General features: G+C 41.7%; 2 protein-coding genes across 9 annotated transcripts in view; both read left to right on the top strand.

Annotated features, from left to right (window-relative positions):
- Nucleotides 1-98: 98 nt before the first annotated feature.
- On the top strand, nucleotides 99-8497 carry LOC113570701 (sodium-dependent neutral amino acid transporter B(0)AT3-like). Of its 6 annotated transcripts, none has more exons than XM_081696109.1 (15): nucleotides 99-334; nucleotides 2040-2180; nucleotides 2282-2419; nucleotides 2776-2957; nucleotides 3066-3176; nucleotides 3306-3418; nucleotides 3695-3823; nucleotides 3922-4078; nucleotides 4286-4490; nucleotides 4644-4803; nucleotides 4950-5112; nucleotides 5318-5412; nucleotides 6895-7093; nucleotides 7187-7349; nucleotides 8222-8497. In XM_081696109.1, the coding sequence occupies exons 1-13, from the start codon at nucleotides 154-156 to the stop codon at nucleotides 6896-6898; spliced, it is 1779 nt and encodes a 592-aa protein (XP_081552235.1). In that variant the 5' UTR covers nucleotides 99-153; the 3' UTR covers nucleotides 6899-7093; nucleotides 7187-7349; nucleotides 8222-8497. The 6 variants fall into 6 exon arrangements, with proteins under 6 accessions (XP_081552235.1, XP_081552236.1, XP_081552233.1 ...); XM_081696107.1 differs by having other exon boundaries at nucleotides 100-334; nucleotides 5318-5582; XM_081696108.1 differs by lacking the exon at nucleotides 8222-8497 and adding an exon at nucleotides 8080-8186 and having other exon boundaries at nucleotides 100-334; nucleotides 5318-5582.
- A 7166-nt stretch (nucleotides 8498-15663) lies between these two features.
- Nucleotides 15664-20858, top strand: part of rapgef5b (Rap guanine nucleotide exchange factor (GEF) 5b) — a 30560-nt gene continuing 25365 nt past the window's right edge. For 2 of the 3 annotated variants that reach the window (XM_081695626.1, XM_081695625.1), the window contains exons 1-5: nucleotides 15665-16076; nucleotides 17696-17761; nucleotides 18024-18130; nucleotides 18394-18515; nucleotides 18876-19044. In XM_081695626.1, the coding sequence (XP_081551752.1) occupies nucleotides 15918-16076; nucleotides 17696-17761; nucleotides 18024-18130; nucleotides 18394-18515; nucleotides 18876-19044 (623 nt within the window). In that variant the 5' untranslated portion in view covers nucleotides 15665-15917. Of the gene's footprint in view, nucleotides 16077-17695; nucleotides 17762-18023; nucleotides 18131-18393; nucleotides 18516-18875; nucleotides 19045-20858 lie in introns of all 3 variants that reach the window. The other variant, XM_027000052.3, reaches the window with a different exon arrangement.

The following is a 20858-nucleotide window of genomic DNA, read 5'->3' as shown; positions in this document are numbered from 1 at the left end:
GCTCTGCAGCAGTGCGAGATCAAGCCAGAGCATCTAGACTCCTCCTCTCCTCCTAAAAAAAAAATGTCAGTAAATTAGAAAGGAACTGACGGAGCTTCTGCGCAGAGGAAATAAAGCTTGTGTGCAACTGAGCTGCAAACAGCGACTCACAGGATGGATGACGGTGAACGTGCAAAAGACATAGAGCTGCGCCGAGCTCCGGAGGAGCCCCCGAACACGGATGAGCGGCCCAAGTGGGACAACAAGGTCCAGTACCTGCTGACATGCATCGGGTTCGCGGTTGGGCTGGGCAACGTGTGGCGGTTCCCCTACCTATGCCAGGTGTACGGGGGAGGTAAGAGGCTGCTGATGTCTTGGTAGTCGAGCTGCATTTATTTAAGTGCCAAAAAAAGATGGAAGCCTCACGTGATGGTTTATATGTTGGAGGGGGTTATGCTTTCACAAAATAGGACGAGGGAAATCGACAAGGTTCTTCTTGTGTATTAGTATAATAATGAACGCCTGATGTGTCGTGAACTGTACCTTAACTACATAAATCCATTAATCGGGATTAATAATATAAGGGATTAGCATGCATGTGAAGTTGACCCAAAAGATAACAAGAATTTTAAAAAGTATTGGTTTGGAATTTTGACAACTTGAAAATTATATTACCAATTTAAGAGATAAATGATTCATACACATTTTCCTTGTTAAACATTATGATTTCCATTGTTTTTATAATGTACCCTGCTGAGTATGTTAAGTTAATTTTCCATTCTCCTAGTACTGGTATTCTCACAGACGGTAGGTACATCATTATGTTTTTAAGATGCATTAACTGTTAAACTACTGGAAAAAAGTAGCGCGACTACGACCTATAACATCGCATGCAGTGGTGTACCCAAGGCACTGAGCGGAGCTTGTTAAAAGGAAAACTTCACGGACAGTTTGTGCAGACATGAACAGTCTGATAAACGTCTGTGAAGATATTCCAAAAGAAATACTCCTCAAATGAAATATTACCCTTTAAAATTAATTAAAAACATTGATTTTAACACAAAATTAATCCTGTTTGTAAAAGACTTTTCCATTTCAGTGAAAATATGGCACCTAGTTAAATAATGTAAATTACAAACTTGCCTTGCTAAGTATTTGTGGGTTCAGGTGTCAGAACTCAGCAAAACCTGCTTAGTTTTTTATGTTGGTTATTGCTCCATATCAGTTTTTCATTTGCTACTCAAGATCAAAAATAATTTATTTTTCCTGTTCAGGCAGCAAAGTTTCTGAGGAAAATGTATACAAATGTACAGTATAACAAAGTGTAAAAAAACCCAAAAAACTTCTTGCCAGCACACATAGCACATTAGCAAGGCATACTATCAGAGCCCGTTATATAGACAGATATGGTTAAAATGGCTGTGATATTTGCACATTCAGAAACGTTCACCCACAGATTAATGGCACGTTGTCAAGAGTAAATATAGATAAATAGGTAGATACAGGAATCAGTCCATTTAGCGCACTGCTTAAAGTGGAAGAAAACTGGTAAGTAGTTATGTTAAATCATGTTAAATCGAGTGCAGAGCAAATACACCATGAAGTACAAATAGCTCTATAAGTCCCCCTGGTACAGCAGGCCTCTATTACAGATATTTTTTTGATTATCATCAACCACAGTGAGAAAAACGCAGTCCTTATAATGCTTTACACTACAGAATTAAAGAGAACAGCAAGACATTACAGACATATTACAGAATATTTAATGAATCTGTGCTCTCAGTCAATGTAACATTCTCACTTAGAGATGCACGAATCCACCCAGAAAAAGTGTTACCCAGTACTTTATGGGTGTATTCTAGTGTGATGTTCTGCTGAGATACCTGTGAGAGTTCTGCATTTCGAATGCTACAATGGCATGCGTAACAACTGCAGTGGCGGAGTGCTGTAACATACGAGTAGAAAATCTTCCCCCCCAGGGCCTACACGCTCACTGGCCCGTCACCCGGCTAGCCGTCGTGGGCCACAGCGGTGCACTCACATGTCGTGCTGTTGTCCAGGTGCGTTCCTGATCCCGTACCTCATCGCGTTGCTGCTGGAGGGCCTGCCGCTGCTTCACATGGAGCTGGCCATCGGGCAGAGGCTCCGCATGGGTAGCATAGGTGTCTGGAACTCGATCTCACCGTACCTCGGAGGAGTGGGTGGGTGTGTTTTCAGATCTGATGCAGCGCTATCAGAGGCGTAACCGACAGTGAACGCATTCGTTGGACTTACTGCATGGCTTTTCGTGCTGTGTGTGCAGGTGTGGCGTCCCTGACCGTCTCTTTTTTAGTGGGTTTGTTCTACAATACTATACTCGCCTGGGTTCTGTGGTACTTGTTCCATTCGTTCCAAAACCCGTTACCTTGGCAGTCTTGTCCCACCAAGGCCAATCACACTGGTAAGCCACAAACAGCGTCACGTCAATTCAAGAAACAGCTAGACCAGGAATTACATAACACTCTCCTAACCCCAACCCCAACCCCAAGCCCCCAACCTGCAGATTTCACTTCCAACCGAAATTTCACACTATTTCGCTAATCAAGGATTTCTGATAGCAATAGTTAGATAGATCAGGTGTGGTAGATCTCCAGGAGCAGGGTTGATGACCACTGATCTAGCCATTCATTAACATTTAATTCTGTACATTACGAATTTGACAGCTGTGTTTTATTATTCCAAACTCAAATCAGTGCACGCACATGTTCCACATGCTTTATAATGCCACACGGCCTTTTTTTTTTTTTTTTGGCTCAGGCCTTTTGGAGGAATGTGAGAGGAGCACGCCAGTGAACTACTTCTGGTACAGAGTGACGCTGAACATCACTACAGACATCGCGGTCAGCGGGGATCCACAGTGGTGGCTCGTGGTGTGTCTGGCTTTAGCCTGGTGTATCGTCTACATCTGCTTCATCCGGGGCATCGAGACCATTGGCAAGGTCAGGACGCCTTCTGCACAGTAGCTTCATCATACACTTCCAATAAATCTCGAATATGTGGGAAGCGCAGCAGTGAAGCCACAGAGAAATCCGTGTGTCCTGCTGTAGGCAATATATGTCACAGCCACCTTCCCCTATCTGGTGCTGACGATCTTCCTGATCCGGGCCTTGACCCTGCCTGGGGCTATGCTTGGACTGCACTACCTCTTCACCCCCAACGTGAGTTCATGCTTCTCTTCTGGAGCCTCATAGCACAGTGCCACAATTCCATTTTTTTCCAATTGCTAATTAATGAGAGGATTTTTGAGAGTACAGACAAGTCATTCCTAATGCACTTCCTCCTGACAGTGGGAAACCCTGAAGAACCCCACAGTGTGGCTGGATGCTGCCACACAGATTTTCTTCTCTCTGTCTCTGGCCTTTGGGGGGTTGATTGCATTTTCCAGTTATAATCCACAAAAGTAAGACATTGTTACATGCCTGAAAGGTTTCTGTTTTAGAAATCTATAAAATATATACATTTAGAAGATTCTTATCTTCATACTGAATGCAAGTATTGCATCAAAAATTCATTTTAAGTATACAAGTAATATAGAAGCAAGAACCTCACATTCTTTTTTTACTTTCTTACAAGTAAATAGATTAGTACATGCGGATTACGTTTGAATTATGAATGCGCACATGCGTAAATCCACTGTGTGTGACTCATGGTCGTAAATTCACGGCCATTCCCTCAGGAACAACTGTGAACGAGACGCCCTTATAGTTGGATGCATCAACAGTGCAACGTCAATTTACGCATCGATACCCATTTTTGCTATCCTGGGATTCAAGGCGCAGTCCAACTACAACGACTGTCTAAATGAGTAAGCACTGAAGCAGATTATTTATAGAAAAAATGCTCTAAGAACATCTGGAGTGCTTAGCACTTATATATATTTTCTTCTTGTATTCATGTTTTCAGTAATATTTTAAGCTTGATCAACACTTTTAATATTGCGGACGGGAATGTGACAGAGAACAATTATGGGGAATGGCTGTCCTATCTTAATTCCACAAATCCATACGAAGTGGAACAACTTCATCTAAAGACATGCGACCTCCAAACCCTTCTTGACCAGGTAATTTTATTTTATTTTAAGGCCATAATGGGGTCTGCTATGAGAACCACAGAGGACATCATTATTGGGTTAAAATCATTTTAGAATCTTCACTGTTTGAATTAAGGAAAGCCCTTATTTTCTATTTGAAGAAATGCATAAAATGTGAGGGTTGTTAAAGGTATGAGTTCATTAAACGTCTCTGGGTTTGTGCTCTTTGCCTCTCAGAGCGCCTCAGGCACTGGCTTGGCCTTCATCGTGTTCACTGAGGCGGTCATAAAGATGCCCGGCTCCCAGGTCTGGGCAGTGCTCTTCTTTATCATGCTCTTCACGCTGGGTCTCTCGTCGATGTTTGGAAATCTAGAGGGTGTCTTGACCCCTCTGCTGGACCTGCACTTGGTGCCCAAGTGCATTCCTAAAGAGATTTTCACAGGTACAAAACCTTTTCACTAAGATTGTATTATTTATAAGATTACTAATGAGTCAGCTGTCTAGGAGAAATTTATCTATCAGGTGACTATTTTTGTGAGGAACTATCAAAGATCATGTTGGTGTATAAATGACATCCCCTCATTTTTCTCTGTAGGTCTCATCTGCGTAGTCTCCTTCACAGTGGCCCTCATCTTCACTCTGGGCTCTGGGAACTACTGGCTGGAAATTTTTAATAACTATGTGGGCTCCCTTCCTCTGCTGGTCATTGCCTTCTTTGAGATCACAGCCGTGATCTACATCTACGGTGCCAATAGGTGCACTGGGCAAACTTTCAGAATTGAACAACAGAATATACAGTGTGCACTCTTTACTAGCTAAGTTCCTGTTTGACAGGACACTTATTAACCAACTCCACTGAACCACTAATTGATAAGGTCTCGTTCTGTTTGTGTGTGCTCAGATTTAGTGACGATATCGAGTGGATGACAGGACACAGGCCCAACCTGTACTGGCAAGCTACATGGAGGGTGATCAGTCCACTAATGTTGCTGGTAGTTTTCCTGGCTTATGTGGTGGTGCAGGCACAAGACAAGCCCACCTATGAAGCATGGAACCCACAATATGTAAGAACCTCCCACTTTTATGGCTTTCAGTACAAGCGTTGATGTCATTCTGCCATTGTATTACTGTTTTGGCCCGGGTTGGAAAAAGAATGTAATTTGGGACAGTTAATACATCATCAAATAGTAATGTTGGAATGGCACTGGTGACAAATAACCTACAGAATGAGAGGACTGGCAGAAAACATTATTCCTCTGCATGTTCCAGGTGAACTTCCCTGCACCTGAGGTGCTGGCCTATCCAGACTGGGTCTATGCCATCTGTATACTCCTGGCAGCTGTTCCCTGCTCCTTCATTCCGCTGTGGGCACTTTATCAGTTCATTCCATTTGTATATAAACGTTTGGCAGACAGACAACTGAAAAACCCCTTTGCTACGGATGGGTATGATGTGGAAACGTAGAGATTAACATACTCCAGCCCAGGGTGGAACCACTGACCTCCTGTGGAGACGGAACATGGCTCCAAATTTGGTGTGCCGACCTCTGTCAAACCACAGACATTCACGTCACATGTGCAGGAAGCTGTTTTTACTGATTTTATCTGATGTTTCCTATACCCATGTACTACCAAAACAACAGAAAGTCACAATATACTGCGCCATATTTTCAGTCAGATCTTATTTTTGACAGCATATGCTTCATTAATTTATGTTGTAACGCTGTGACTGTATTTCCAGTAGCATTCTGTTCTGTCTTTAATGTTTTTATATATTTCAGTGTCATGGTGATCTTATTACTGTGGTTCACATACATATACTGACAGTTTTTCTTCTAACAGTGATAAGATATTGGTCAATAAACAGACATATTCCAATATAGTTTCTCTGAAGACCTAACTTGGCATGATATTGTCTGATTATAAGTTAGGCATCGATTGCTATGATACACAATAATGGTTCATAAATGACACCATTAGTCCAAATCAAGAATATGTACAAATACATTTGTACCTCACGCAGATCATTTTTTTTTCTTTTTCTTCAGGATACCCTACTTAAGTAAAAAAACAAATAAAATAAGACATTTTATAATGAAAATACCGTAGTTTAATATATTATATAATATTTGATTGTGCAATATAAATAAAATTATAGAATAAAAAAAATAACCAATAATAAAAAAAAATAATGGAATGGTGCAGGAAACAAGGGAGGAAGCAGGATATTGCACAAGCAGCTCAAAAGCATGATCCCACAAAACAGCTCAGAAAGATGAACCACATATGTTGATTATTCAGTATCACATGATACCTGAGCTCAAGTTTACAAGCTTGGATTTCTGATAACAGCCTAATGAAATATCATCTACTTGCTGTGCACTTGAAAACAGGCCCAATAATGCTGTTTAATGTGTGTTACTGTTGCATACCTAGGGGATTATTATTCTACAGATCAGTTTTTGTCTGAGAGATAATATAAGAGTTGAGTTCAACTTCCATTAAACATAAACCATGCCAGACAGGAAAGTTTTGACTCTAATTCTGTGCATTACATGTGTATTCTTACATTTAAACTAAAGTCTAAAATTCTTGTACTTTCCTACAATTTTGAATATCTTTCTCTCTCTCTCTCTCTCTCTACACACACACACACACACACACACACACACACACACAAACACACACACTATGCATTTGTCCAGTTTAAGCCACACCAGTTTGAGAGCAGTCGTTGTCCTCTGTAGAATGAGAAGATGAGAAAACAAGCAGGAGTATACACTAGGTGGGCCACAGTGTTGAATGTTGTATCTTGACTGCATCCTAATTTACATCACTGTCATTCAGATAAGGGTTCCTTAAGGCAAGGAGTGTCTGTCAGTGAGGATAAGAGGAGCGCTCTGCCGCAGGTTTCTCACCGCTAGCAGGGAGGGCTGGAGAGCGAACTACCGCCAGCCCGTCTTCCTGGCTGGCACGGGCCTGGCCTTCTTCTACAAAACTGTACTGGGCTTCGACTGCATCACCATCGGCTATGACTGCACGCGGGGTGAGAGTGGCACACTGCTCAGGCTGCTCATGGCCGTCTCAAGTCCACTGAACCACTAATTGATAAGGTCTCGTTCTGTTTGTGTGTGCTCAGATTTAGTGACGATATCGAGTGGATGACAGGACACAGGCCCAACCTGTACTGGCAAGCTACATGGAGGGTGATCAGTCCACTAATGCTGCTGGTAGTTTTCCTGGCTTATGTGGTGGTGCAGGCACAAGACAAGCCCACCTATGAAGCATGGAACCCACAATATGTAAGAACCTCCCACTTTTATGGCTTTCAGTACAAGGGTTGATGCCATTCTGCCATTGTATTACTGTTTTGGCCCGGGTTGGAAAAAGAATGTAATTTGGGACAGTTAATACATCATCAAATAGTAATGTTGGAATGGCACTGGTGACAAATAACCTACAGAATGACAGGACTGGCAGAAAACATTATTCCTCTGCATGTTCCAGGTGAACTTTCCTGCACCTGAGGTGCTGGCCTATCCAGCACAAAACATCTCACAAAAGCATAAACCCACAAAATAGCTCAGAAAGATGAACCAAATATGTTGATTATTCAGTATCACATGATACCTGAGCTCAAGTTTACAAGCTGGATTTCTGATAACAGCCTAATGAAATATCATCTACTTGCTGTGCACTTGAAAACAGGTCCAATAATGCTGTTTAATGTGTGTTACTGTTGCATACCTAGGGGATTATTATTCTACAGATCAGTTTTTGTCTGAGAGATAATATAAGAGTTGAGTTCAACTTCCATTAAACATAAACCATGCCAGACAGGAAAGTTTTGACTCTAATTCTGTGCATTACATGTGTATTCTTACATTTAAACTAAAGTCTAAAATTCTTGTACTTTCCTACAATTTTGAATATCTTTCTCTCTCTCTCTCTCTCTCTCTCTCTCTCTCTCTCTCTACACACACAAACACACACACACAAACACACAAACACACACACTATGCATTTGTCCAGTTTAAGCCACACCAGTTTGAGAGCAGTCGTTGTCCTCTGTAGAATGAGAAGATGAGAAAACAAGCAGGAGTATACACTAGGTGGGCCACAGTGTTGAATGTTGTATCTTGACTGCATCCTAATTTACATCACTGTCATTCAGATAAGGGTTCCTTAAGGCAAGGAGTGTCTGTCAGTGAGGATAAGAGGAGCGCTCTGCCGCAGGTTTCTCACCGCTAGCAGGGAGGGCTGGAGAGCGAACTACCGCCAGCCCGTCTTCCTGGCTGGCACGGGCCTGGCCTTCTTCTACAAAACTGTACTGGGCTTCGACCGCATCACCATCGGCTATGACTGCACGCGGGGTGAGAGTGGCACACTGCTCAGGCTGCTCATGGCCGTCTCAGCCACAGCCTGCCTGCAGGTTATGGTGCTTTACTAAAATGCGCAGGACGCTGAGGCTTGTAGACACTGGGAGTGTTTCTAGTGGCTTGCCTGCTGCTGTGTGTTCTCCGTGTTCGCCCCTGGCAGCCCCATGGACCCGGGCTTGCCAACGGTCGGGAAACAGATTGGGTGCAGACAGCATGTCATGGGAAGGGCTCAGCAGGAACAACGCTCTTCTGCAGGGTGGCAGCAACCAGCCGCTGCCGCATGACTGCTTCTCCATTCTCTGGGCCAACAACACTGCGCTTTTCGAAAACACTCCTCGAGGAGCCCCGAGTACTGCATGCTCACCACTCTGCTGTTCCTCGGAATGATCATGGCCCAAGTCCATGAGCAGAGTGATCGTGTGCTCCGTCTCTTGTGCCTTTAGGACTCCACCCCCCACCCCCCCAATACACTGAGGTAATAAAATACATTTATTTCAACTGACTAGCTTTACGCAATGTTAGAAGCTGTCAGTGTTTCCATCTGTTGTTGATGAGAGCCCTGCTGACTAGCTAACGCCTCTGACCTACAGGGAAGGTAACGTTAGTGTCAATACACTACTAACATTAGCTATCATAGTTAAGTTACCTGGAAGGGTCAAGGGCATATTCAACAAACATTAATGTTTTTATATTTTGTTATGTTTGTTCGAAATCCCACGTGAAGTCTTAGTAATGTGTCAGTCATTGTAGTGATACATGTGAACATCTAGAGAGTAGTAGATTTAAATAATTGCATATTTGTATAGTATCCTTTGCAGCTGTACTGGCTTATGGTAAATGACATTATTAGTGTCAGTTTGAAAAAGTGAAAGCACATTTTTATGAGTCCGCACTTGTCAGCTTTCATTCACAATAAGTGGAAGGGTGACAGTGGCATTCAGCGTTTTTTTGGGCAACTTCAGAAAAAAAAGAAAAGTAAGCTGTGAGAAAATGAGCACTAGTCAGATGATATAAGTATACTTAATTTTTCCTGACATCATAATGAACAGTCAGATAAGAAATTGTCAGCAATCCATTCCTGAGCATCACGGCAGGAAATACCAGTTGTTTATCGATAATATTTTTCATGTTCTCTCTGGTTCATTCAAAGTAGAGAAAGAAAGTGAGAGGGAGAGTATGAGGATGCTGACAGGTCAGGCAGAGGTGGTGACTTGCAAGTGAGTGAGATCACACAATGCCATTACACTAGCCCAGTCCTGATGTACAGACTCCTGTTAGCCTTCACATATCCATCAAGTCTTTCTTGTCACTAGTTTAGTGATAATACTTGTGATGAAATTTCTTTCAGCTCTGGTTCATTCAGAGTAAAGAGAGAGAGCATGAGGGCAGTAACGGGGATATGGAGTAATGGGGATATGGAGGTGAGTGAGAAAAGAAGCAAACATTGATGGTTCAGACAAAGTAATGACATCATAACAGTCTCATCCTAATGTTAACTTAAGATATTTAAATAATATTAATGTTATATGATAAAAATAATAATATAAGGAAAATAAATGAGCCATAAATGAAAGCCCCAAATTAAAATGGGGATGTGGTAATTAATAAAACAACTGAATAAATAACTAATAAGAAATAAGAGGAAAGTGGATGACTGAGTGACAGAGTTAGTGAAGTCCTGCCCCCTGGGGAGATTTGCTCCTCCAATATTCAGTTCATGGCTACAGCCTTGACGTAACCTACATCACATGAGGTTATTTTAAAAGCTACAAGTGTGTAAGCTAACAAACCCTCTCATAAGCAAAGGAAATTTAAAAAAAAGAAGACTTTCCCCACCTGAAATACTATTATAATGTTCTGAGCACATGCAAAGACGGAGTCGCTCGCAGTAAGACGAATGCAACTTTATTAGCCCACAAACAGGCCAAGGCCAAGGCCAAGGCCAAGGTCAAGGCCAAGGTCAAGGCCAAGGTCAAGGTCAAGGTCAAGGTCAAGAACCGAAGACCGGGCAAAGAGCGTTATCCAAAACACAGACGCTCCAAAACGGAACCCGAGCCAATGGGACTTACCTACCGAGAGCGCTTATATACAGAAAGACTAACGAGGACCAACGCGCTGCAGGTGATTACAGTAACAGGAGGCGGTACTAAGCAGGGGGCGGAGCCGACAGGGACCAAAACAAGGAAGTAAACAAACATGGTGGCGTCGCTGTGGGAACCGCGACGCCAGCTACGTCAGAAGCACGATGTCATAGAACACTGATAGCGTCTAAATTCTAAAGTCATTTCCAAACATTCATTCGGAACACAGTCACAGCAAGGTGAACGTAGCGACAGTGTTACTAGTTTATGTTTTCAAACAAAACCACGAAACAATTCTGGACTTTAAAAAATGTTCCCGGTCATTAAGCTGCATCGGGTCGACTGCAAAGGTATGTACATACAAAATATTTTACTTCACTGTATTTTTAGAACAAACCCCCAAGTTGGAAGAAAACATTTAACATGAAGGAAGCATGTTTGTGCTTGTGCCACCTTTGTCAGATTTGCCAAAATGACACATGCCACTTGCAAAAAACAGACCCACATGACCCATTTCATTGCAAAACCAGCAACAGTGGAGACCTGGCGAATTTTTTTCTTTCCTCAGTGTGCGGATCCAATCTGCATGATTGTGTTCAGTGTGGTGTCCCTCTGACCCTTACTGAGAAAGCACCAAGTGAAACCACTGGGCCTCAGCCCCCCGTCAACAATGAGGTAGAGGATGCAGGTCAGGTACCTCTCCCACCTCTCCCAGAAAGCCCCCAGCATCAGGGTGAACAGGCTGAAGAGTCAGAGGATGAAAGCGATTCTGATGATGATGAAGCTGATAATGATGATGACTGGACTCTTCAGCAGCAGAGCAATTTCTCATTTCAGCTTCCAGCAGCTTCCACTGAGGGGAACACACAGTTTGTCAGACATCCGGCTCTGGACGGCGTGAGCAAAATCATAGACGATGTCCACGAATATCTACGAAACAGAATTCCAAGAGAATCCTTTGGCTACATGGCCCCAGGATATGGCAGGGACCACCCTCTGCTGGGCAGGAATGCTTGGAAGACTGATGCATGGGGTGCCAGCTTTGGGGCGGCAGGGAATAGTTCCACACTTGGATGGTATCCGCTTTACAATACGCTGCAGCAGGGTGTATTGTACAATACAACAGCTACTTATGCCTCCAGTGCACCTAAAGCTGATTTCTTGGTGATGGCACAGAATTACCAACCTCAGTACAGCTCCTGGCCTGAAAACACTGTCAGATTTCCTGATGAGGTCAGAGCTCACAGTTCCAATGCTACTCCTGCCATGGGCCAGAGCTGCAGGAGCCAGACGGAGCAAAGGAGCTCCCGGAAGAGGAGGAGAGAGACAAACTCCCCGAGCTCTTCTCACTGCTCCGAGACAGAGAGCGTCCCCAGGAAGATGAGAAGATGAGAGCATGAACGAGAATGAAAAGTCACAGCGATCAAGCAATAATAATAAAAACTTATGCTTGAAGTTTTGTAGAAGTAATAAAGATAAAATAAAATGCAATTATTTCATATTTACCATAGCCTGTGTTTCATTGTTTTTTTGAGGGTCCATCTCATATTTTATGATACAAATATAACATCTTTAAGAAATTTCTCTAATCACATACAATACAGTCCAAAGTCTTAGATGATTACCAAGAACTTCAAGTTTATTCCATGATTTATGCAAAGCTAATATAAATTCAAATTCAAAATTCAAATTCAAAATGTATTTTTCAGTGCCTTTTACAACAGATGTTGTGAAAAAGCAGCTTTACAAATGTCCAAGCCAAGAGCGACAGTGGCAAGGCAAAGCTCCCTAGAGCATGAGGAAGAAACCTTGAGAAGAACCAAGACTCAAGGCGGGGGTGAGGGGGGGGCATCCTCCTTTGGCCGATAACGCTCACAACAATGATAACAGTTTAAAGAGAAAAATAAATTAAAAATGAAATAAGCAAATGTACAAGTTTACTTAGCGGATACGTACTATTCTGGAAAATATTATTTAACTCATTTTTGATTTTCTTGAGAATTCTTTATAATATACTGCAATATATCTGAATATCTTGAATACATAATATTTTTTCAATTTTTAAAACTGTTGATACAGCATATATTTAATTCAAACTATAGTCTATGTAGAGTTCCAACACACACTGTCCGCTGTTAGCATCTCTTAAAGAATAATACTTGATATTGACTCAGTGTGGTAATAATTCTGCTGAGAAGTTGCAACAATGTCATAGGAGCTCAGTGCAGCAGTATGAGGTCACTCTGTTCCACTGGCAAACTACAGCAGCACAAAATCCCTTCAGTTCTTCAGAGCACCCATCAGACGTTTTTAGAACTGACTGAGCATAGGATGCAGAATATAATGTCATTCAGATAAAGAGGGCCTATGAAACGTCCTAGTGCCTACCATCAGATGGCTATGATGTACCGTGACAACCTGCGCACCGGCGGCTACGTCTACGTCCCACTGACTTTGCTGGTGGAATGCCAGGAATTGGACATGGAAGGCATCTCTGAGTGGATAAAGTAGGCCAAGCCATGCATCTGGTGGAAAGCCATCAGATATTACTATGTGCAGGTTACAAGTGACATGCTAGGGTTGAGGTTGGGGTTGAGGTTGGGGTTGAGGTTGGGGTTGAGGTTGGGGTTAGAGAACTCCTGCCTGACTCAGCACACCTGCGGGTGTCGGCGACTACATGGAATCCCAGGAGAGGATGCACCTAAAGAATGTAGACTTCAGACAGTACATGACTGCCTGTGTGGTGTCTTCTAGAGAAAAGGCAACTTCTCAACATGTACTGTCACTCAGGAATTTTGTGTTCTTGGCCCAGTACCTGCAGGCCAAACCCTGCTATGGGAAAGACGCTTCGTTATAAGACACGCGGGTTTAAACTGAACGGAGAATGCCCTCAGCCCTGTATTGATTCAAGCAGAATATTTTTTTCCTCATTGACATTGACATCCCATTCACTTTAACAGCAATAATCAAAACATAGCTTTGTGTTCTGAACCTTGTTAGAAGTAATAATCTTTTTGTTATGTGGTCCTAATTACAGCTGTAAACTCGCCATGTTAACACCCCATACAAAGAAGCTGTGATTAAAAAGTATTAACCAAAAGCGACATTTAATTTTATCCAGTGCTTTTTCAAGATGTGGATGATAGGACGTACTGCATTGTAAACATAAGCTGTATATATACAGTCTATAGTTATGCACATGCTGCCACCATGTGGTGGTTCTTTAATAATATTAATCAAATTTAAATAATTATGCATGATTCATGGGACACATTTTACGTAAGAAAACATATGAACAAAAAAACATCAAGCATATTTTGAAAAGTGAAATTTTATGTGTCCTCTATATTTTAGTCCGGCTTTAAAAGTCCAAAATCACAGAGAAATGTATCATTATACTTTATTAGTCCCTTGTTATTATTATTATTATTATTATTATTATTATTATTATAATTTCAACTCATGAGGTAGTGAATTCCCTGCCCCCAGGTAGATTTTGGTCCCCCTCAGTGTTCAGTTCATGGCTATGGCCTTTCCTGGCACCAAAATAGATCTGTGCCCATCCACATGATCCACACCCTGGCTATACCAACACTGGATTTGCACTATGAATGGCTGCTGCTAACTTCACATCTATATTTTCAAATGCCTTGTTAGCTAGTGTTCCATCAGAACTGCAGAGAACAGTAACAGAACACAGCATATCTGCTGGGTGTCAATGTAAATACTTACATTCTGAGAGCTACTTGCTTCTCAAAAGAATAGGCCAGGAGGGTCTGTCTCTTTGAAACCACAGTAGCCTACAAAAATCAGGGAATTTTGTTTGATTTTGTTGATACGAGAAAAGCTGGAAACAGATAGCTTACTGTGAACAAATAAGCTACTATTTTTCATGAGCAGGACCTGAAAACCAATTAACACTTTAAAGATCTATGACTTTAGGATAAAGTTCAGACCTCCTATAGTCAGTGTGTTACAGATATTTTCAGCTCACTTGTGAGGGGTTCTTGGTTTGGGACATGGCAGAGGTCTATAAAGGCCTGCCCAACAGACAGTAAGGATTTTCTTTTTTAAAATGAATAGGCTCAATCCTTATTGAGCTCTTCGCTTAACCTCAATCATTATTAAAGTGTCTGATGTTAAATATCACCACCCATGTAAGACAAAACTGTGATATTAAACAATAGCAACTTTTAGACATTCAGCTGCATTATAATCACATCATGCTTTGAACTTCAAGAATAAGGAGTTCAAGATCCTGTGTTTTCCTGCATATACACCTATAGACATAAAGAATGAGCTTTACCAGCTGTACATCTATCTTTACAGTAGTCCTTTCTGTATTATGTGCATTATGGTGATGCTTGTAAAGCAGGCCTGTACGCCTCTGTGACAATGCAGTGTTTGCCTAACTCACCACTTCAAGTGATTTTAAGTCTCTTTGGAGGAACACTGAACATTACCTCAGGACCCAGCTGTTACCTTTGGACTCTTGATTCTCTTTTGTTACTGACGAAAGGCTCAAATGTACAACATAAATACATAATACATATTTACATCCAACCCTAATCTTACACACCTGATCCAGTTAATCAAGTCCTTCAGCAGTGACTTAATACAGCCAGCTGTGCTAGGTTAGGGGTTGGAACTAAACTCTGCAGGGCTTGGGCACTGAGTGTATTGTATCACTTTCAGTCAGTTGATACTGTCATGAAAAAAAAACAAAAAAACTTTCATTAAGGATTGTTGTCATTGAGCTAGATGTTACTTGTCAGTTGCAAAAATTGATATGTGCTTTAATTAATATAAAATACACATTTGCTAAATAGTGTATGAATGAATAAAACACTTATCACTGACGTTTTTTAATACAGCTAATGCCTTGATAGGCTTCTTAATGACTTAAGTCCAACGTTAAAATTTAAAATTGCCAGCTGCAGGATTTGAATGGTTTCCATTGTTATGAATTTCCATGGACACAGTTTCATGTTCACGATTCCATGTTTATTTCTAAACACTCATTTAAAACATATATCGAAAAAAGCAAAACTTTATTTAACAGGTAGGCTGCGATCTATTCACGCAAATACGATCTAAAGTCACGTGACTTTACCTTTTGAAGCAAGAACCACACCTATATTTACTCACGTGCGTGTGCCACCGGTTAGAAGATTATATTTCGCGTTGCTCTAAAATTAGGAACGTTATCGTTTAAGTTAGGTACGAATAAACTTGGATTTCTTTAGATTTATTTTGTGTCCCCATGAGTCAGTATCCGTTCGCTGGAAACCGAGGGCGGCGGCAGTGTTTTCAAACAACAAAGGCGAGTGTCGCGTCGCGTTTGTTAATGGATAAATACAACAATAAGTGAATCTTGTTGGTGTAACTCAGACCACCAGTTAGTGTGGATATGGCGGTGGTAGAGGAGAGTCCATCTCCTGTCAAGAGTGGACTTTTAAACTGGCGTTGGAGTCAAATAGTCGACGAACAAGCTCGCCTGACTCAGAGCAGAGACGGCTCACCTGTGCCGTACGAAGGGCTGCTCCTGAGAAAGAAAACCCTTGAAGCTGTAAGTTTGGTCCGCCAAATATTCGTTTCAAGGCTACGAGTCTTCCATTGTCAAAATATTGGCTGTTAAAATGGTCATCTTTTAGTTTACGTGATGGAATTTGGTTATTAGCCTACCAATGAAACACAAAAAGAAGAGTTATTTTCTACATTTAACCCGGTGGCGACGTTTAACTTCGCGTAAACAAGGAGCTCAGCTTTCTCAGCCCTGGTGCTGGGGAAACGCACGACTGTAATACATGTTCATTTTCCCATTTTACGCACATCAGTCTCAACTCATTAGCTTATTAAGCTTTTACCGAGTGTGAGCGATCGGGGAAAACGCTAAAAGGTAGACTAGCGTGCAGAGATTCTCCAGCACCAAGAATGACGAGCGTGGATATAAGTCATTCATTCGGCTGGGTAAGGTTTAGTCAACCTAGAGCTGGTCCACTTGACTTGTTTGGTGGGGTTTCAAATACTGCGCAAAAACAAACATACTGTCACTATAAATCGCTGTAGTTATTAATGACATATTTTCTGAGTTGTAAAAATGTGCATGGAGAACATGCGAGTCTATAAAGAAACCACAGGAAATTTCAAATAAATTACAAAAAGACAAGGATTACATGATTAATGTGTCAAATAAGGCAGTGAATTACTCAGATGAGTGGTAAGTAATGGTGATGGTGTATAACTAAATACATGTGCTTTTTATTACTTAATACATAAAAAAAATTAAGCTAACCCTTTTGTCCACCAAAACACAAGTAGAAACTAGGGAAGTGTTTGGAGCATGCAAGTCGGAACCTGTCTAAGAAAATTCATGCAAAATTGGCGGCAAAGTGATTTAAAAAATTGTTTTTCAGCATTGGATGGTCTCAATTATCCTAATAATAGTGTCCTACTGAAGTCCGGATAAATGACACAGGCTTTTTACTCTAAGTAAACTTCAGTTTATACTGACTTATGAATGTGGAGTCATTCAATCAAAGGCCACATAAACCATAACCAGTGGTACCAGGGCAGTGGTAGCTCAGTGGTTAAGGTACTTGTAATTGGAAGGTTGCTGGTTCAAGCCCCACCGCTGCCAAGATGCCACTGTTGGGTCCCTGAGCAAGATCCTTAACCCTCAAGTTGTACTCAGTTATAATTGTAAGTCGCTTTGGATAAAGGTGTCAGCTAAATGTCGTAAATGTATATAACCTAGTAGGCTCTTCCTATGGGCTTGTTGTACAGCAGACTTTGTAGTCACTTGTCTTTATTGTTTATTGTCTTAGCTTGACTCCAAGGAAACTCAAGACACAACACTTTGATGTGTGACTGTTCTATTACTTTTATAAATTAACATTGTTAAAATGTCTCCATTGTTGGCTATACAAATCCACATTCTACACCTCAAGCCCGGTCATTAGACTCAGCAAAGTTGAATGAATGTTTCTTGGAATGTAATTTTTACATAATTTGTCAGATGTGTCAAGATTTCTGAATGGAGTAGATGGTTTGGATAAGCTGGCTGTAATTCTCTGAATAAACTATTATATGAAAGCTGCATTTCAAGAGACCGCAGACAGTGTTTATTGTTTGAGGAGACAGAGACCCATTGTTTATGGAGTGTTTAACCTCTGTTTCCCCTACTAGATTGCATCAAGGGAGCAGCTGCCTGAGACTATCCACTGTGTAAACTCAGGAGCCTCCAGACCCAAGGTAATATGGACATTTTTGTCATTATTTTAAGTCCTTGAGTGACCTGAAAATCTGGTTGCTTCGAGTAGGTCAAAATGCACATGGGTGAAATTGGAGCCACTGTTGTTGTCTGCACTTGATGTTTATCAGATACTTTTCTGCATTTGTGGTTGTGGCATGTGGCGTTACCTGCCATTTAACTGTGTAATAAAAGCACAGCTTCAGAAGATACTTGTAACTTAATATATTTCAAATGTGTAAACGATCTTTCTTTGTGTTGAAGACTTGTGTGAAAAATGTGCCTTGTGCTGGCCACGCACTGAGGAATGCTTTCTTATCCAATGGGCAAGAAAACTGGAAAGCCCATGTAAAACTTGCCAGAATTATAAAGTAAGACCATCCATGTTAAAATGCCTGAAGTATTCAATTAATTGCTATGACTTGGTTTACATGGTTTACAAAGCTTAGTTTCCCTTGTGCAATTACTTTTGATTAAAATTAATTTTAACAATTTCAGTTTGTCCATGAGAGAAGTAAGTCCTAATAAATCCTAAACTGTAGTGTTTACATGTACCTCTGTGTTGATGCATTTATGGCAGAGGTGTTGAGTAACTGCCTGGTCTGTGCACTATGGTGGTGATGTCCCTCTACAGAAGAAGCTACGTAGGACTGGAGCTTGTGCGATGGCTAATGGAGCAGTGTGCATTTGTTCAAAGCAGAGGGGCGGCTGCCGGAGTCTGGAACATTCTGCTGGAGCTGGACATTCTCCTCTCAGGTACATGGCACGTAACGATGGGTGTCCTCCTGTTATTGCCATGTCACTGTTTGTCTAAACACACAGAGCTTGTTGACATGTCCATGAAGGATGTGCTCATTAAATGGGTTTACCTAATAAACTGTCAGATGACTGTAGAAGGGGGATGGTGAGTGTTTCTTAATTTATTTCAGAAATTTAAGGACCTTTCTGTGTGTTAAATATTGAATTGTGTATTTCATCAGTATGCCATTTAAGGTGATTTAATACTCTTTTACATGCACTGCATTTAATTGAGTCCTCTTTACAGTTAATGTAAACCCTATTCATCCAACACTGTTGACACTTGGGTCTAACACTGCAACATGGTGTATGTTCCAGTGGAGAGGCAGTCCATGTTTGAGGACTCAGGGGCTCTGTACCAGTTCTCCTTTGAGGAGTGTGAAGCCCAGAGCTGTGACTTCAGAAATCAGAGTCAGTGGCAGAATGGAGTGAGTTTCCTCATACAGCTGGTCCCCCACACCCAGCTCCATGTGGATACCCATAAACAGTGAGTAGCAGATGTATTGGATAAGTCTTATTAATCTCAGTTATTGTTAACTATGAAATGCGTCCAACTATTCATAATGCTCTACTCGATGCATTTAATGCTTCATCTCAAAGGCCTTTATTGTAAGGCTTTTGTCACACATTTGCTACATTATTCTATAATTTCAGTAAATATCTGAACACTTTACATGTACAATTTTTATATGCTTGTGATTTTGCCTCTAAATATGTAATTCTTCACTGAGATCTGGTTTGAGGGTACATGTATCCCCTGTGTTTTCCATGGGATATGATGATGTATGGCCTGTGCCAAACAATCGAGCTTCACATGTAGTCCAGTACACTCACTTCATACCAGAAACATCACAAGCTCTTCACGGAGGTCATCAGGTCGACAATTCCCTACATTGGCGTTTCGCTGAATTACGCTCACGACACCATTCAGAAGGTTTGACAGTGAGGTCTGGTGTCCATCCTCACCCCTTTCCAAACACAAACCAAACCTCTTTAAATGTAAACTCGAATTGGCCTCTCCAGCTGCACTAACACAGGCAATGAGTGCTCGGTGCCATCAGTTCCATATGGGCTTTATGCACTATTCCAACAACCAACAAACTGTGCTGCATCTACGCAGGCAGTCACTTGATGATAACCTGTAAAACCCACATTGGCCTCCCCAGTGACTAAGAGCATACTCAGCCCCACTGGCAGTGTTGACGCATGCTCAGTGCCACCGGTTCCGTCTAGCTCTACCACATTACACAATGACGTCACACAGCAACCCGTTCACCTACCAGCCCTCCATATACCTAAAACGCAGCACACCCCAGCCATTCCCCCTTTATAGTGCTAGTTCCCCCCGCTAGTTTGTGATCTCATCCACAACCACTTGTTGGCCCTTTCAACTCCTTCATAGCTAACCTTAGTTCTCTAACGCCCATCTCTGCTGGTCTTATTTCTGCCTGCCACCTACGGTCTCTCACCATCATGCTTCAGGTTCGTCCTTTCAAAACCTTCATCCAATGCATCTTCAAATGGAATTGTTAACCTAATTCATTGTTTAGCTGTTACTCCAGGAGCCGTCAGCCAATAGCATTCAAACTGTCAAAGCCACCCCCATGTCAAAACTCATGCAAATAGCAGCTGAGGGGAATGTACTTGTTTGCACAAGTAACCATCAAATCAAGGACAAACCTTTTGAGAATGGCGGTGGAGGGGGAAGACAGGTTGAGCGTGACATGATGATAAATTTGCACAAAATTATTATTGCTGTATTCTCAAGTTGCGCATTCAAATGTGCTTGTTAATTCCCCCCCCCCCCCCTCTGTATTTTTGCACGCAATGTTAAAACGTATTCGTTTATATTTTTCAACCTGTATTTTTGGGACATCCAGTTTTGGCATCAAAATGACGCCATAGTGTAGAGGGGAACCCGGAGGTTAGTGCAAGATTCATCATGGAGAAATGAGGACGTTTGGAAGTATAAATGAAGAGAAGTAAGGGTGGATTTGCAGGCTTGGTCTTTCTCCACAACCTCAGTTGTTCCATGACTCCATTTTTTTCCTGCAAGTTTTTTTAGCTTTCAAAGATGCACTTAATCAGCTAACTTCACTCTTGAGTTACCAGTTCACAGAATGTCTGTATCCTTTATGACGAAGCGAGATGCAGCTAGATGAAGCGAGGCTGCAGTCTGTTGCAGGCTGTATCCCCTTACACTTTGCCATTAAGAAAGTATCTGGAAATCTGATCTCAGATCAGCAGCAAAGGGGAACTTCAGGCTCCTACCTCGGCAGAGTGACGTTATTAATCTTGCAC

This window comes from Electrophorus electricus, chromosome 14 (genome assembly GCF_041902795.1).
Source record: "Electrophorus electricus isolate QZ-2024a chromosome 14, ASM4190279v1, whole genome shotgun sequence".
Lineage (NCBI taxonomy): Eukaryota > Metazoa > Chordata > Actinopteri > Gymnotiformes > Gymnotidae > Electrophorus > Electrophorus electricus.
Note: the sequence above shows the minus strand (reverse complement) of the source record. Positions and strands in the feature narration are given on the sequence as shown.

Bases quoted from the DNA above. Each gene is read 5' to 3' on its own strand.
- LOC113570701 (XM_081696107.1), top strand. From the start codon at position 154: ATGGATGACGGTGAACGTGCAAAAGACATAGAGCTGCGCCGAGCTCCG. The intron at 2,420-2,775 runs GTAAGCCACAAA...TTTTTGGCTCAG, and splicing joins CACCAAGGCCAATCACACTG to GCCTTTTGGAGGAATGTGAG. The intron at 2,958-3,065 runs GTCAGGACGCCT...GTCCTGCTGTAG, and splicing joins GCATCGAGACCATTGGCAAG to GCAATATATGTCACAGCCAC.